The 15,380-nt window shown below is 28.6% G+C and overlaps 1 protein-coding gene across 1 annotated transcript in view; it reads left to right on the top strand.

Annotated features, from left to right (window-relative positions):
• The window catches only part of LOC135963758 (aquaporin), an 88,611-nt gene that overhangs the window by 56,972 nt on the left and 16,259 nt on the right, over positions 1 to 15,380 (top strand). Inside the window, exon 3 of the mRNA XM_065515731.1 lies at positions 7,369 to 7,562. Coding sequence (XP_065371803.1) covers positions 7,369 to 7,562 — 194 coding nt within the window. The remainder of the gene's footprint in view (positions 1 to 7,368; positions 7,563 to 15,380) is intronic.

Genomic DNA, 15,380 nt, shown 5'->3' with positions numbered 1-15,380 from the left:
ATAGAAAATCTTGTCTATAACAATATTTTCTATAGAAAATCTTGTCTATAACAATATTTTCTATAGAAAATCTTGTCTATAACAATATTTTCTATAGAAAATCTTGTGTATGACGATATTTTCTATAGAAAATCTTGTGTAGAACAACATTTTCTATAGAAAATCTTGTGTATAACAATATTTTCTGTAGAAAATCTTGTGTATAACAATATTTTCTGTAGAAAATCTTGTGTATAACAATATTTTCTGTAGAAAATCTTGTGTATAACAATATTTTCTGTAGAAAATCTTGTCTATAACAATATTTTCTATCGAAAATCTTGTGTAGAGCAATATTTTCTATAGAAAATATTTTGTGTAGAAAATCTTGAGTATAACAATATTTGCTATAGAAAATCTTGAGTATGACGATAATTTCTATAGAAAATCTTGTATAGAACAATATTTTCTATAGAAAATCTTGAGTATCTTGTGTATGACGATTTTTTCTATAGAAAATCTAGTGTAGGACAACATTTTCTATAGAAAATCTTGTGTAGAACAATATTTTCTATAGAAAATCTTGTGTAGAACAATATTTTCTATAGAAAATCTTGTGTAGAACAATGTTTTCTATAGAAAATCTTGTGTAGAACAATATTTTCTATAGAAAATCTTGTGTAGAACAATATTTTCTATAGAAAATCTTGTGTAGAACAATATTTTTTATAGAGAATCTTGTGTAGAACAATATTTTCTATAGAAAATCTTGTGTAGAACAATATTTTCTATAGAAAATCTTGTGTAGAACAATATTTTCTATAGAAAATCTTGTGTAGAACAATATTTTCTATAGAAAATCTTGTGTAGAACAATATTTTCTATAGAAAATCTTGTGTAGAACAATATTTTCTATAGAAAATCTTGTGTAGAACAATATTTTCTATAGAAAATCTTGTGTAGAACAATATTTTCTATAGAAAATCTTGTGTAGAACAATATTTTCTATAGCAAATCTTGCGTAGAACAATATTTTCTATAGCAAGTCTTGCGTAGACCAATATTTTCTATAAACAATCTTGTGTATAACAATATTTGCTGTAGAAAATCTTAAGTATAACGATATTTTCTGTTGAAAATCTTGAGTGTAACATTTTTCTATAGAAAATAAAATAATTTTCTATAGAAAATCTTGTGTATAACTATATTTTTTGGACATGTTGTGTATAACAGTATTTTCTATAGAAAATCGTATGAAAAACAGCATTTTCTTTAAAAATCTTGTCTATTATAACAGCATTTTCTATAGAAAATCTCGTATTCAACAGCACTTTCTATAGACAATTTTGTGATAACAGACGACTGTTTACAACATAAAGCTACAGTAATATTAAAATTTTAAGTACTCTGGTGATGAATAAAGTAATTTTTTAATACTATTTTAATACGGAACAAAAATATAATTTTCCATCCCTGTATATAAGATTAAAAGTAAATCTTAAAATAGGAGAACACATATGGAACCGTAACAGCAAATCAAATATAGAATCGTTTACATAATCTGTTGAAATTTCATAAAATTTTATAGAAATTGCAAACGGAATGACAAATTTACATATACATATGTATATAGCCATGCCACTTATGATGAAGGGTATTAAAAGAATTAAACACAACAATCGAACAAAAAGCTTTTTCTGAAATGTTTGTTATTTACTTTCATGTTTAAAAACGGCTAAAAAAATAGAATAACAATATGGGAGTCAAGGCGAATTGTTTAGACAAGTGAACTGTCAATTCACTTGTGATTGTTGTGGCGAAAAATACAACAAACCCAAAAGCAAAAACAACAACAGGCAACTTTGACAGTTCGACTATCTTTTAACAAAAACAAAGTACCTGTTGTTTTTGTACATGTTGTAGTTCTGTCGTCACCTTCTATAGATTCGCCTTGCTGGGAGTGGTTGCGTTGCTCAATTATTTGTTGACAATAGCAACAAACAACAACAAAAATGAAATAAGCGCAAAAGCAACGTGCTCAAACAACGTGGTTGTTGTTTTTGTACAATATGTGTTCTGTGCAGTGTTACCATATGTTAAGTTTTCCCTTTTTAGCAAGGTTTTTGAGACGCAAAAAGTTTTATTTTTAAAAAAATATTTTTTTTGGAATATTGATATCAATAAGTTGAACCGATGATTTCAAAATGATAGTCCCCAAATTCATTCACGAAATGGGGAGATTGATTTGAATATATTGAAAGTGTCTCCAGCACCAAATTCACATAAATTATCTCATATATGTACGAATTGGGTTTTGTAATTTTAGTATGTACTTAGAAATAAAAAGTTTTCTTCAAAAAACATATAGCAACACTGGTTCTGTGTACGCGTGAGAGAGTTGCTCTTTTGAGAACACATTATAAAAAGCTCTCTCTCAATGCGAATTTATATACTAGCTGGTGTTGATAGCACAGCTGATTAATGCTGTTTGAGCTGTCAATTATCCTGTGATTGTTGCGGCGAATGCTACAACAAACGTAAAAGTAACACAAACAACAGGCAAACTTTGACAGCTTAAACCACATAAACAAAAACAAATTGCAAGTTGTTTTTGTAAATGTTATACTTGTTGTAGAATCGACACCACCTGGTATATAAATTCGCATTGCTGAAGATTGACAAAAAAACACATACAAATAAAGATTTGTTTGTTATTATACATATATTTGCATGACGTCATGGAAAACAATAACAAATTACATTGTGTTTTGGTTTTTTTGGTTATATCTCAGCCCAGGTCCAACTTACTATGGACTTATATACGTCGATGCAAAGGTCTCTGAAATATCTATCATTAGATATCCATATTGTCTATATTAATGACTTAGTAATCCAGATATAGGTCAAAAATAGGTAAAAAATCGAGGTTGTCCTGGTTTTTTCCTTATATCTCAGCCATTTGTGGACCGATTTTCTCGATTTTAAATAGCAACCGAGCCGGAAGAATTCCGGAGATATTGATATATGAATCATGTATGTATGTTATTTGGGGGCTTCGGAAAGTTGATTTCAACACACAGACGGACAGACGGACAGACGGACAGACGGACAGACGGACATGGCTATATCGATTCCGCTATCTATAACGATCCAGAATATATATACTTTATGGGGTCGCAAATGAAAAATGTGGAAATTACAAACGGAATGACAAACTTATATATACCCTTGCCACTCATGGTGAAGGGTATAAAAATAAATATATATGCTGTGTCAGGAGGTTATAAGAAAGTCATATGTTTAGATCAATTTATTTGGAAAAAATATTTTAAAAAAACAAGTAAGAGGTAATCGGTGTCGTAGCGTTGTAAGTTGTATGTCATAAATACTTTTCAAACTAAATTTTTAGAAACAAAAACAATAATATTATTAAAAAAAAGTAAGAGAGCTATATTCGGCTCTGCCGAATCTTATATACCCTTCACCAAATTATACTTCAAAATACAAATTTTAAATATTTTTAGGTAAACAAAATTTTTTTCCAGTTGTTTTTTAAATTTTTTGGAAATTTTTTTTTCGAATTGTTATTTTAAATTTTTTTTTTAATTTAAAAAAAAATCGGGTTAAAAATATTTTTTCCGATTTTGACCCATTGTATATCCAACTTACTATGGTCTTATATACGTCGTTGCAAAGTTCTTTGAAATATCTATCATTAGATATATTAATGACTTAGTAATCCAGATATAGGTCAAAAATAGGTAAAAAATTGAGGTTGTCCTGTTTTTTTCCTCGTATCTCAGCCATTTGTGGACCGATTTTGTTGATTTTAAATAGGAAACTTCTCGAAAGCATGTCTGGCAGAATTATTGAAGATTTGGATCCCGAAGATATCTGTGGTCTTCAGAAAATTGATTTCAACAGACAGACCGACCGACAGACAGACAGACGGACATGGCTTAATCGACTCCGCTATCTATAAGGATCCAGAATATATTGGAAACCTTGATGTGTTCCCTATTTATCCCTAAAGTATTTTCCCAGCTCCAAAGGATATGTGGACCATTTGGACCCTATAGGCAAAATTGTAAAAAATACCATTTTTGGTATTTTCGCTCTAATTAGGAATTGCAAGATTCCCTTGGAGCTTTTGACAACCTTTTTTTCCTCTTTGGAACATTCATTCGGGTATAATGATCAGCATGTATAATGAAAAGAGGCAGATATATGGTGGATTTCACGTCAAGTGAACCAACTTTTAAAATCGATATCTTCCGATCGGGATGAAATTTGCACCAAGGCTAGACCTATTGGATAGTAATTCAGACACAATTTAACAAGATCGGTCAAGAACTCTAGGAGTTAGAGGAGGTCAAAATTTGACATTTTGGCCAAACATGTGACCCATGTAACTTATTACCTATTGTTCTTAGCAAAATGTGTCCCAAATAGTTTAGATAGCTATTTCTTCAATCTTTCGAAAAAATTATTTAAAAAAATAAAAAAATGTTTAATATTTTTTTTCTTTTTGATTTTTTTTTTCAAAATGGCCCTTTTTTTCTTAAAATAAAGCTTAGATATTTTCCTTGAAGACCTATTTAGTCGCTTAGTGGGATGCGAGTGGGATATCTATATAACCCCATCTTTTCGATGGGTGATATAAAAATAAGTTATGAAATTTGGCTTGTTTTTATATGTACATATTTTGATAACAGCACATTATTTCTAAAATAATTTGTAAACAATCATAAATTTGATTATGAAAAGTATCTTGTGATGAAAATTAAATTTTTAAAATTCTTATTTTATAATCCATAAATGTTAACTTTATTAATAATAAAAAGTGTTTTACGCTTAAAACTAAAAATAAACTGAAAATATCTTTTACCTTCACTACGGTTTTTTATCATTAATCAAATATGTGGATTTATCTTCACGCAATCTTTAAATATTTTTATCATTTTAAAGCTTAAGTCAATAACACTTTTTCAGCACTTTTACACTGCATGTCGAACACGAATATTAACGTTATCCCGCTCTACACCATAGCTGTAAATTGTGAATATTTTTATTCAAGATATTTCCAAAAACTTAATTATTTTTGAATTTTAGTTATATTTGAAAAAATAAATTTATATTGAAATCATTCTATATTATTCAAAATAGGATACTAATTAATATATATCTATTTAGAATATAAAGCAATAAATATTATTTGATTTAAATAGAATACGATATTAAATATATTATACTTAAAAGTTTTGAATAAACATTCATAAAATTATACTAATATTATTTGTATTTTAGTAACAATAAGTTGTATTTTATTCAATATATAATGAATAGATTTTAAAATATTTTAATCAATATGAAAACATGTAATTATTTTCAAATTATATTTTTATAGTAAAAATTAAATATTAAGTTAGTTTATTCAACTAGTTATAAATGAAATATTATTTTACTTATTCGAAAATTTGTTAATAGATTTTATTCAAAGCAATTTTCTTTGAATAATTTTATTTCTCCAAAAAAAAGAAAAATATTTAAATATTCAACAAAAAAATTTAGAATATTTTTATTCATAGAAATTTTCTTTGAATAATTTTATTTGTGAAAATAAAGTCAAATATTTTAAGAACAAATTTTTGAACAATTTCATAAAAAAATATTTTTGTGTGTGAAAATGAGCTCGGACGATGAAGATTTTTCATCCGATGATTATGAAAAAGATCCTTCGTTTGCTATGAAAAAATAAAAACAATGCTCAAAAATAATTCAACGATAAATAGCCCTAGGAGGAATGCCATGTCAGACGATCATTTTGAACAACTAGTTACTTTAAAAACAGTTTTCAAAAATAATTCATGAGTTTTGTTCTTCACAATTTAAATTAATAATATTAATAATAATGTTCATATTGTAGTGATAATCAATGATTAAGAGTAGTTTTTAAAAATAGAATATTAGATATCAGAGAATTAGGGTCTGAAAAAAATTTGTAATTCGTTTTGAAAATAACTTTTTCAACTCAGAATGCAATCAGAAGACATTTTACATCAGTATTATTGTGAAATAAAAATATTCTTTAACATTTATTAGAATTATTTCTATTCAGTAATTTTTGGAAAAATAAATTTATTTGTTTCAAATTTGTGAGAAATAAAAATATTTCTAAAGTTTTATTAGAATTATTTCTATTCAATCATTTTTTGTTTGAATAATTTTAGTTTTTTGTGTTTTGTTTGAATAAATATTCCAAAGAAATTAGTTGATTTTTTTTGTATCTAAATGAAATAAATTTAAATTTTATTCAACTTTGTTTTATTTGAATATATAAAATTTTACTATTTTCTAAAAAAATATCAATATAATTTAATTAAACTAATATAAAATGATTATATTTATAATTTATTTGGTTTTAAAAGATATAAATATGGATAAATTTAACTGTAAATATTATTAATAAATTAGACAAATATTTTATTTAACTAATAAATAATTTGGAAAATAAATATTTATAATTGGAAACAAAAACTAAAATTATATAAAAAATATTTATATTTTGTATTTTATTCACAAGTTACAGCTATGCTCTACACTTGTCTTTATTTTAGTTACACTTTTAATGTTTTTTTAACTTATTGTTTTCAAATGAAAAATATATTTGAACATTTTGGTACTTGAGAGTAGTTATCTTAATCCCACTACTCGTGGAATTTATTTAAACAATTGTTAATAAATATTGTACAATGCAAAAAGGCAAACAAATAAAACATGTAAGAAAGTTTAGACGGTCAATACCGACCATATAATACACTATATGGTAGGTATTATATGGCGAATTAGTACAAAAGGCCTTATATGGGAGCTATGGCCGATTCTCATAAAATCCGATTCTCATAAAACATATTTTTGGTGAAATTTATGTGGATACACCTACATATATAAATTAAATAGTTATAACCGCTAAAGTCCTATTTCGGTGAACATTTGTATGAGAGCTAGGTGAAATAATGAACCGATATTAACCAATTTCAACACGCTTCGTCTGTTTATTTTTATCGAAATATCTTCAAAATTTAGACCTTTACTTTGCGCACAATTTTTCATGGACATACCGACGGACGGACGGATAACGTTAAATTGACTCAGAAAGTGATTCTGAGTCGATCGGTCATTCCTATAAACCATAAACTTTAAAGCTGGTTACCCCTCTCTATTTTCAATTATCACAGCAATTCGTTACACTTATTATTTGTTGTTAAACACTCATGTCATTTTTTTATTTTCGAAAAACTATTTAAGTACTTAAAGATAAATAACACAAAGAAAAAAAACAAATAATTAAATAAAACAATTTTCTCTATTTTTTAAACCCATTTACAGATATGTCAGCCATGGTTGGTGTTAAGGACATCACAGATAATAAAAAGATTTGGCGTCAACTGTTGGCCGAATTGATTGGTACATTCTTTTTGGTTGTCATTGGTGTTGGCAGTTGTACAGGTGGTTCAGAATGGAAACCATCAATACCACAAATAGCCTTTACTTTCGGTTTAACCGTGGCCACATTGGCTCAGGTAAGTTATTTTTTCAATATTTTTATACATATTTTTTATTATTATTATTATTGTTCGCATATAAATAATCATACAATCATTTGATTGATCTCTTTATGAGCAAAAAACAAATGCAAACAATCGTTATAAATTGTTAACAAATTCAAGAAAAAAAACTGTATAAAATCCATATACAATCATAATAGTTATGGCCATCATTGAATTATTTGAATGCATTTAAACTTTTCAAAAATTATTAAATTGTAGTCGATTTCAAATGTCATCTTTATTTAACCCTGTACCTGGTTAATTTGTAGTTATTGCAATAATTGCAAAATATAATTGTAAATTGTTAATAGTGGAACTAATAGATATAATCCTAAATTATAGCTTACCTTTCTATTTATCAGATCTTAAAATAATGTAGTCCCTCGAGGCATTTCTGAAAGTAGAGATAAATGTTATAGATTTTTTTATTTAATTCTTTAATAATAGCTATGTTCAATAACTAAAAGTTGTTACTAATTAGTAACAATTGTTACTGGAAAAGCGTTCATTAACTCAAAAAACTAGCAAGTAGAGAAAAAATCATGAGCATATAAATTTTAGAGAGTGTTCTCTCGTTGCAAACTATTACAAGTTCTATTTTGAACTCGTAATAGTTAGCAGCTTATATTTCATATGTTTTGTGTTATTGTTATTTATTTACAATTTTATTATTGTGGTGAAAAAATTTAAAAAAAAGAATTTTCAATAAAATTGAAGAACATGTGAGTATTTATACATTTTAAAAGGAATAAAATAAGAAAATTGTGTGTATAAAACAATTGTTACTGGAAAAGCGTTCATTTACTTTTTACTATTTTTGAGAATTTAATAGAGTAATTTTGTAAATTTTGATTTTATTCTCTCGTTGCAAGTTTTTACTGGGAAAGTAAATGAACAGACCTAATATAAATCGTTCATATTCAGTGCCTAAATGAAGCTACTACTAGTTTATATTTTGAAATTGATTTGATATGAATAAGAAGTAAAGATCTGCAAATTTTGACATCATGATAAGTGTCACACACCAAACATTGTCAAGTCATGCTGTGTTGTTTAAACATGCTCGACATGACAATGTATATGTGACACAGTGGTCACATAATAAGTGCTGAGATGTTTCTGAGTTGATTTGTATTTACTTGTAATGGGAGCTAGTGGGCCATCAAAAAAGATGGAGAGTATATTGATTTTGTCATTCTGTTTGTAATACATCTTCATCGCAGACTCAGAAAAGTATATATCTGTGTCCGTATGGAAGAACATCTTAAGTCGATACCAAAAAATGTTGAAGTATTCACAATTTTGTGTAATTTGTATTGTTACAAAAAATCTGTAACTTAACATATTGGTATTACATTTATTAGACATCAAAGGTACAAGTTTTAAAAAAAAAGTATTGGTAAATATAGAAGATTTGTCACATTTTCTACTTAAAATATTTTTCATTATCAATTCGCCCTTATGTCGACTTAAGCTACTCTTGCATATGACAGATATATTGCGGGTCCTCATAAGATTCTAGGATCTAGCTATGTCCATCCGTCTGTCTGTTGAAAACACAATAGGAGCGTGGCTGAAATTTTCCACAAATACTCTCTGTTGTTAAGTTTTATTTGGTATTGAAAATGGTCAATATCGGTCCATGATTTCACTTAGTTCCCATAGAAATGTCCACCCGGAATACTGTTTAAGCAGTCATAAATATGTTGATTATGCGGCAATCATGTTAAAATTTTGCACAAATTTGTTGTAAATACTCTGAAATTATACTGTAAAGTATGGTGAATATCGGACAACATTTATCACTAGTCCTCACACAAGGCCCCCCTCAGAAAATGACTTGAACATTCAGAATTGTGTTATAATAATAAATATCGTAATGATATTGCAGATAAGCATGTTTTTTATGAACCTAGATCTTTCTGCCAACTTTTGTGAGGATTGGTCCCCCCATATAAATACTATATCAGCAAAATATTTTTGACTCAAATAAAGGCTAAGCTTGATAATTACTATGGGGATACTGCGCCATCAATATCAATGGTAAAACATTTATTTGTGGCCGTACAAGCACGGAAGATGTCGATAGTTCTGGACGCCCATTTGAGGTCTCTACAGCCGAATCAATTTGGTATTTTTGCATAAAATATGTTTTTCTATAAATTGTCATAAATGTGAACAAAAAAAAGTACCAAAAATGGGTAAAAACGGGAAAAAACATTTTATACGAAATTAATAAGCCAATTTTTATAAAATTTTAAACATTAAACATCTAGTCATACAAACGTTAACTAACAGGTTGTTATTTGGAACTCGAGTGAAAGTAAGATTGAGCCAAATACGGGTAAACAGTTTGGTACTTTTTTTAAAACATATGTTTTTCTTGAGAAATGAATACCGTCTTGAATTGTTTGAGACATAGCTGTGTTAAAAAAAATCGTTTAAATTAAGGAAAGAACCATTAGTACTTTTTCCGATAATCATATTTTTTTAAAGTCTTATTCATAATAAATTTTTTAATTTATCAAAGGTTTATAAAACGAATTTTGTATGAAAATTTAGTTTTATAAACCTTTTACGAAACGTTTGGAAGCTTAAGCAATTTGTATGAAGAATTCTGGGAAAAGGGTTTGAAACTTGAATATTTTCCATAGAATTTACCTTTTTCCCAGCATTCTTCATACAAATTTCTTACGTTTCAAAACGTTTCGATTTACAAAATGAGCCCATAATTTCGTAAGAATTTTTTTTTTTTTAGTTTTTAGTATTGTCAACCACTGTATTTAGAGCAGTAGTATGTAAGAATCAAAGTCGTTTAAATTTCGATTTATCACGTTCAACTGTAAAACGCATCTAACCAATAAATAATTTTCGTTAATGCAAAATGGAAATTGGCAAATTCATGCACGCAGTTTTGAGTTTGAGGTGAAGGGTAGATAAAAAAACGAATTTAATGAATTGATTTGTTTTTCTTTCTGTTTCGCTTAATTGTAATTATTTATTTTAAGTAAAAATCACAGCCATCAGCATCACCACCACCAACCAGATCGTTGTCATTAACAACATCGTCATCATTATCATTGTTGGTGCTGTTGTTGTTGTTATTGTTGTTAATTACACCTTGATAAACCTGTTCAAAAATGAGATTCTAAAACAAAATTAAGAAGAACAAAATCGCACAAACATACACACAAAAACGTTAAATTTAAAAAAAGAAAAAAACTTCTTACGCATGCTTAAAAACGCATTTATGCAATTAGTGCAAATGTTTCTAATTCTAATGCAGTTAGTCGTTCTCGTCGAGGTGGTTGGTGTGTCTTTATGAGCTGTATGAGTTGTGCATTTTTTTCTAATTTATTCGATTCATTTATCAAAAATAGTATGTCTGTCTTTCCGTCTGTCTGCTTACTCATTTATACATACTGCTGGCTACATATTTACTTACGCATTAAGTTGAGTTTAAAGTTTTTTTTTTTTATTTTTCAATTTGATAGACATAATTTTAACGCTTAATTATGTGTATCCGTTAATTTTTGTTTTCGCTTAAAACTAAATAAATTTTAATCTAAAACCAAACAACAGCAGCCAGCCAGTCAGTCAGCCAAGTTAAGGCAGCCAACTCATTCATTTCATTCATTCATGTGTGTAATTATCACACACGCATGCACGCACGCTCGCTCGCACATTCTATTCCATGCGATCCAATAGATACAAATTCACAGTACATATCTTTAAGTTGGTCTTTAAGTTTTAGTCACTTATATATTTAGTTATTGCAGTCACTCAGTCAATTTGTGTAAAAAATATTTTCTGTTTTTTTTTTTTTTTGCACTTCTAAATAATTTTATTTTTGTCGCTGTACTTATTTTTGCGTAAATCCGTTTATTTTCAAGTTTTAACGAGTTTTTTTTATTTGGCCGTTGTCTTTCTCATTTGTCTTGAAGGTCAAGTGATTTGATCTTTTTGATTTTGTTTGACAAAGCAAAATGTAGTAAATATGTGGGTTAAGAAGCTTAAGGGCTTGATTTTGAGTTTAAACAAAAGTTTGTACAAATTTGTTACAATTTACAAGTTAATTACAACTAAATAATTAGCAAACAATTTAGGTAATTTGTTTGCAATTTTGTAATGGTAATCATTTTTAAAAATTTATTTAATTTCCAAGAATTATATAGAATTTAGCAGCAATTATACTAAATAGCTTCAAATTTTAATAACTCATTTTATTATTATTAAAATCCCAAAGCTGGAATTCATAAACGGATATCAGTTTTAGACACTATTCACATGTCTGCTATTAGTCATATTGTCATAATGTTAGTGTAGTAGTTGTTGTTGTGTTTTAAACAAAAAAAAAAGTATTATTTTATGGCAAAACAATAAACATAATTCAAATTGATTCCTTTCGAATTTATTCACAATTAAGTGAATTCGCTCATTTTCACAAAACATTAGTTTTTTATTTGATATACATAAAATTGAGTAGTTTTAATGTTCATTTTTTGATTGATTGAATTTTGAAAACATTTTTTCCATGCTATGTAAGCACATAAAATTTTGTGAAAATGAGCGAATTCACTTAGTGAATAAATTCGAAAAGAATCCATTGACTTTTATGATCGATATCTCATTTTGTTCCTATTACATGTTGATGGTGAGTATACAAGATTAGGCACAGCCAAATGTAACACTCTGACTTGTTTGTTATACCCTACACCACCATAGTGGGGAGGGTATAATGCGTTTGTGCAGATGTTTGTAACGCCCAAAAATATTGGTCTAACACCCATCTTGAAGTGGAATCACTTTCTGAGACGATTAAACGATGTCCGTCCGTACGTCTGGCTGGTTGTCTGTCCATGTAAACCTTGTGCGCAAAGTACAGGTCGCAATTTTGAAGATATTTCGATAAAGGATCAAGCCTATTGAAACTGGCTGAAATCGCTTCATTATTTCACCAAGCCCCCATACAAATGTCCTCCCGAAATTAAACTTTATCGGTCATAAATGTTTAATTTATATAAGTACACAAATTTCGCTCCAAATATGTTTAATATATACGAAATTTATGTCACCACAAATAGAAGTCGGACGGAGCTAAGTCTGGACTATAAAGCGGTTGAGGCAAAACTTCCCAGCTACATCTTTCTAAATAGTTTTTAATAGATATTACAACATGTGGCCTGGAGTGGATCGTATCCCACAGAGAACCTTCTGTATCGATCGAAACAAATAGTAGTTGGACTGGGCTAGATCTGGACTATAAGGCGGGTAAGGCAAAACTGCCCAACCACTTATTTCTAAATAGTTTTTAATAGGCACTGTGGCCAAGTGTTGTCACGATAGAATATTACGATTTCATGACTGGCCGCATATTCTGAGTGTTTTTGAAGAGAGCATTGGTCGAAGATTTCAGCAGCTCATAATAGATAGGACACATTTAGTCCCACCAAATACAGATCATTACCATGGCGCCATGGATATATGACGTTGGTGTCGATTCGGCTGGTTAACCAGGCTTCACATATGATCTCTTACGCTACGGGTTGTCGTAATGGATGCATTTTTCATCACAAGTAATGATTTGGAACAAAAAATTATTTTCGTTTATAGAATTGAAGCTGCATTTCAGACATGCAAAATCGTCTTTCAAGGTCTCTCAGCTTCAATTCGTATGGTACCTAATTTGTCTGCTTTTTAATGAATCCTGCTGCTCGCAAATGTTTTCCATATCTCCATATATTCATGGAGTAATGTCTCCAATTCTTGGTCTTCAAACTTTTTGGCTGGCCTTGGCGTTACTTTTTTTCAAATTGAAGAATTAAAGCAAAACTTTCTGCAATGACGCTTTGTTAACACAAAATTCGAAATTTTCGAAAAACTTTGTTATTTACACTATAATGTTCAATAACTAAGTGAAATGTACCCTTCAAAATGGCATATAAGTTATTAAAAACAAAAACCGCCATCTATTGTAAATTCCGCATTTTTAAGTCATACACCCAATATATAAATTATGTAATAACTTCAAAATACGTAGTACGAAAAATAAGCAAGATTTATAAAAAAATAATAATTAATGTTTATGACCTTTGACCTCCAACATTTCGCGTAACGTAATGTTGAGTTATCATAGCTTTTATCATTATATTGAGAACAGCAAGACGAAGGTCTATGCCAAATTTACTAAAATGCCTTAAATGCACTATTTTTTTTTATATAAAATAGTGAAAGTTGTGATAGAAAAACTACCATAAAATTTTAAACCATCGAAATCCCAATATGTATTTTTTTGTTATTTTTGGTGGCAGCAATATTTTGTATGTTGTGACCAACAATTTATTTAGAGATTCGATATGTATTTAATGGCAAAAATTTTGCTAGAAAATAATAGTTTTTAAAAAAAGAGAGGGTGGCTGGTACAAATACGCGTAACATTCAACTTTTATTTTATCAGACTTTACAATACCACCTTGTCTTTAATATCCAAAAATAAAAAAAGTCGTTCACCAAAACTTGTATTGCCTTAAATTGTATTTCGGATCTGTTTTGGTTAAAATTACATTAAAACGACTTAAATTACATTTAATACAACTATAATCTTACAAATAAATTAATCTAAAAACCAAAGCCAATTGAAAACACAACAAACCGCATTTGTTTATGAGATTGATACTAAATGTGGTGGCTCTTAAGTTACTGTTTTGTTTTTGCTTTTTTTATAGATTAAATGGCCATTAAATATTGAAAAACGTGCTAGTATGCTAATTATGGAAATTACAACTACACAGCAGCAACAATCACTGACACAAGCATTCAAACATGCGTATGCATGCACTCAAATAAAATTGATATTGAATTAACTGAAATCGAAAACAAAATTCACTTAAAAACTTGCACTTGCAACACATGCAGACACGCACATTTGTTAAAGCTAAAATTAAAAAAAAAGAGTCAAAAGAGCAACAATTTGAAAAACAACACATAAATGAGAGTGTTTATTGCAAAAAAAAATACCTAGAATAAAACACTTTTGAACAAGTTGTGTATGGCACAGTGGGACCAATCCTTAGTAATATCCATATAAGAGTTCTAACATGCTAGAAAATGTGCAGGAAGGAGATTATTCACTTCAGCACTCTGAGCCTCATCCTCGACTTCTACGGGTATTTAAAATTTCTTTAATCTCAAAATTGAAATATTTCCCATTTGGCCCACTGTACTTCTATGCGTCCGTTTGTCTGTATTTAACAAACACTTATGCTTAATGCAAGTGCTTACAAATCAACAGCAGCAACAACAATAACACCAACAATATCAGCAACAAATATTCAAGCCAAACGCTTAAACTAGCGAGCGAGCGAACGAACAGTAGCACAAGTTCATTATTAATAAATGGCCAAAGCTAAACAAAAACAAAAATAACAACACAAAGCCTAATAGAAGCAATCGTAACAACAACAAAAAGCAAAAAACCATGGCAATGGCAAACGGGCAACACTTATCAACAACATCAATAATATCAACAGCAACATTTAGCATTTCAGTGAGAAAAGTTTAAAAAAAAACAAAACAGCAACGCTAATGGCCAGACTCATTATGATTATGTAGTAAATATATTGATATGTATTCACTTATTAGGCTGGTTCCTAAAGAAGTGGTCTATGTTTCCAATTTAAATACGTTTCTGTAGTTTCCTAATTAGTTTATTCGTCATGAATTTAAGTTAATACCTCCAGAATAAATTGGATTGGATTAAGAAAGGGTTAAAGGGTCAAACGAACTGTAATA

Source organism: Calliphora vicina, chromosome 1 (genome assembly GCF_958450345.1).
Source record: "Calliphora vicina chromosome 1, idCalVici1.1, whole genome shotgun sequence".
Lineage (NCBI taxonomy): Eukaryota > Metazoa > Arthropoda > Insecta > Diptera > Calliphoridae > Calliphora > Calliphora vicina.
Note: the sequence above shows the minus strand (reverse complement) of the source record. Positions and strands in the feature narration are given on the sequence as shown.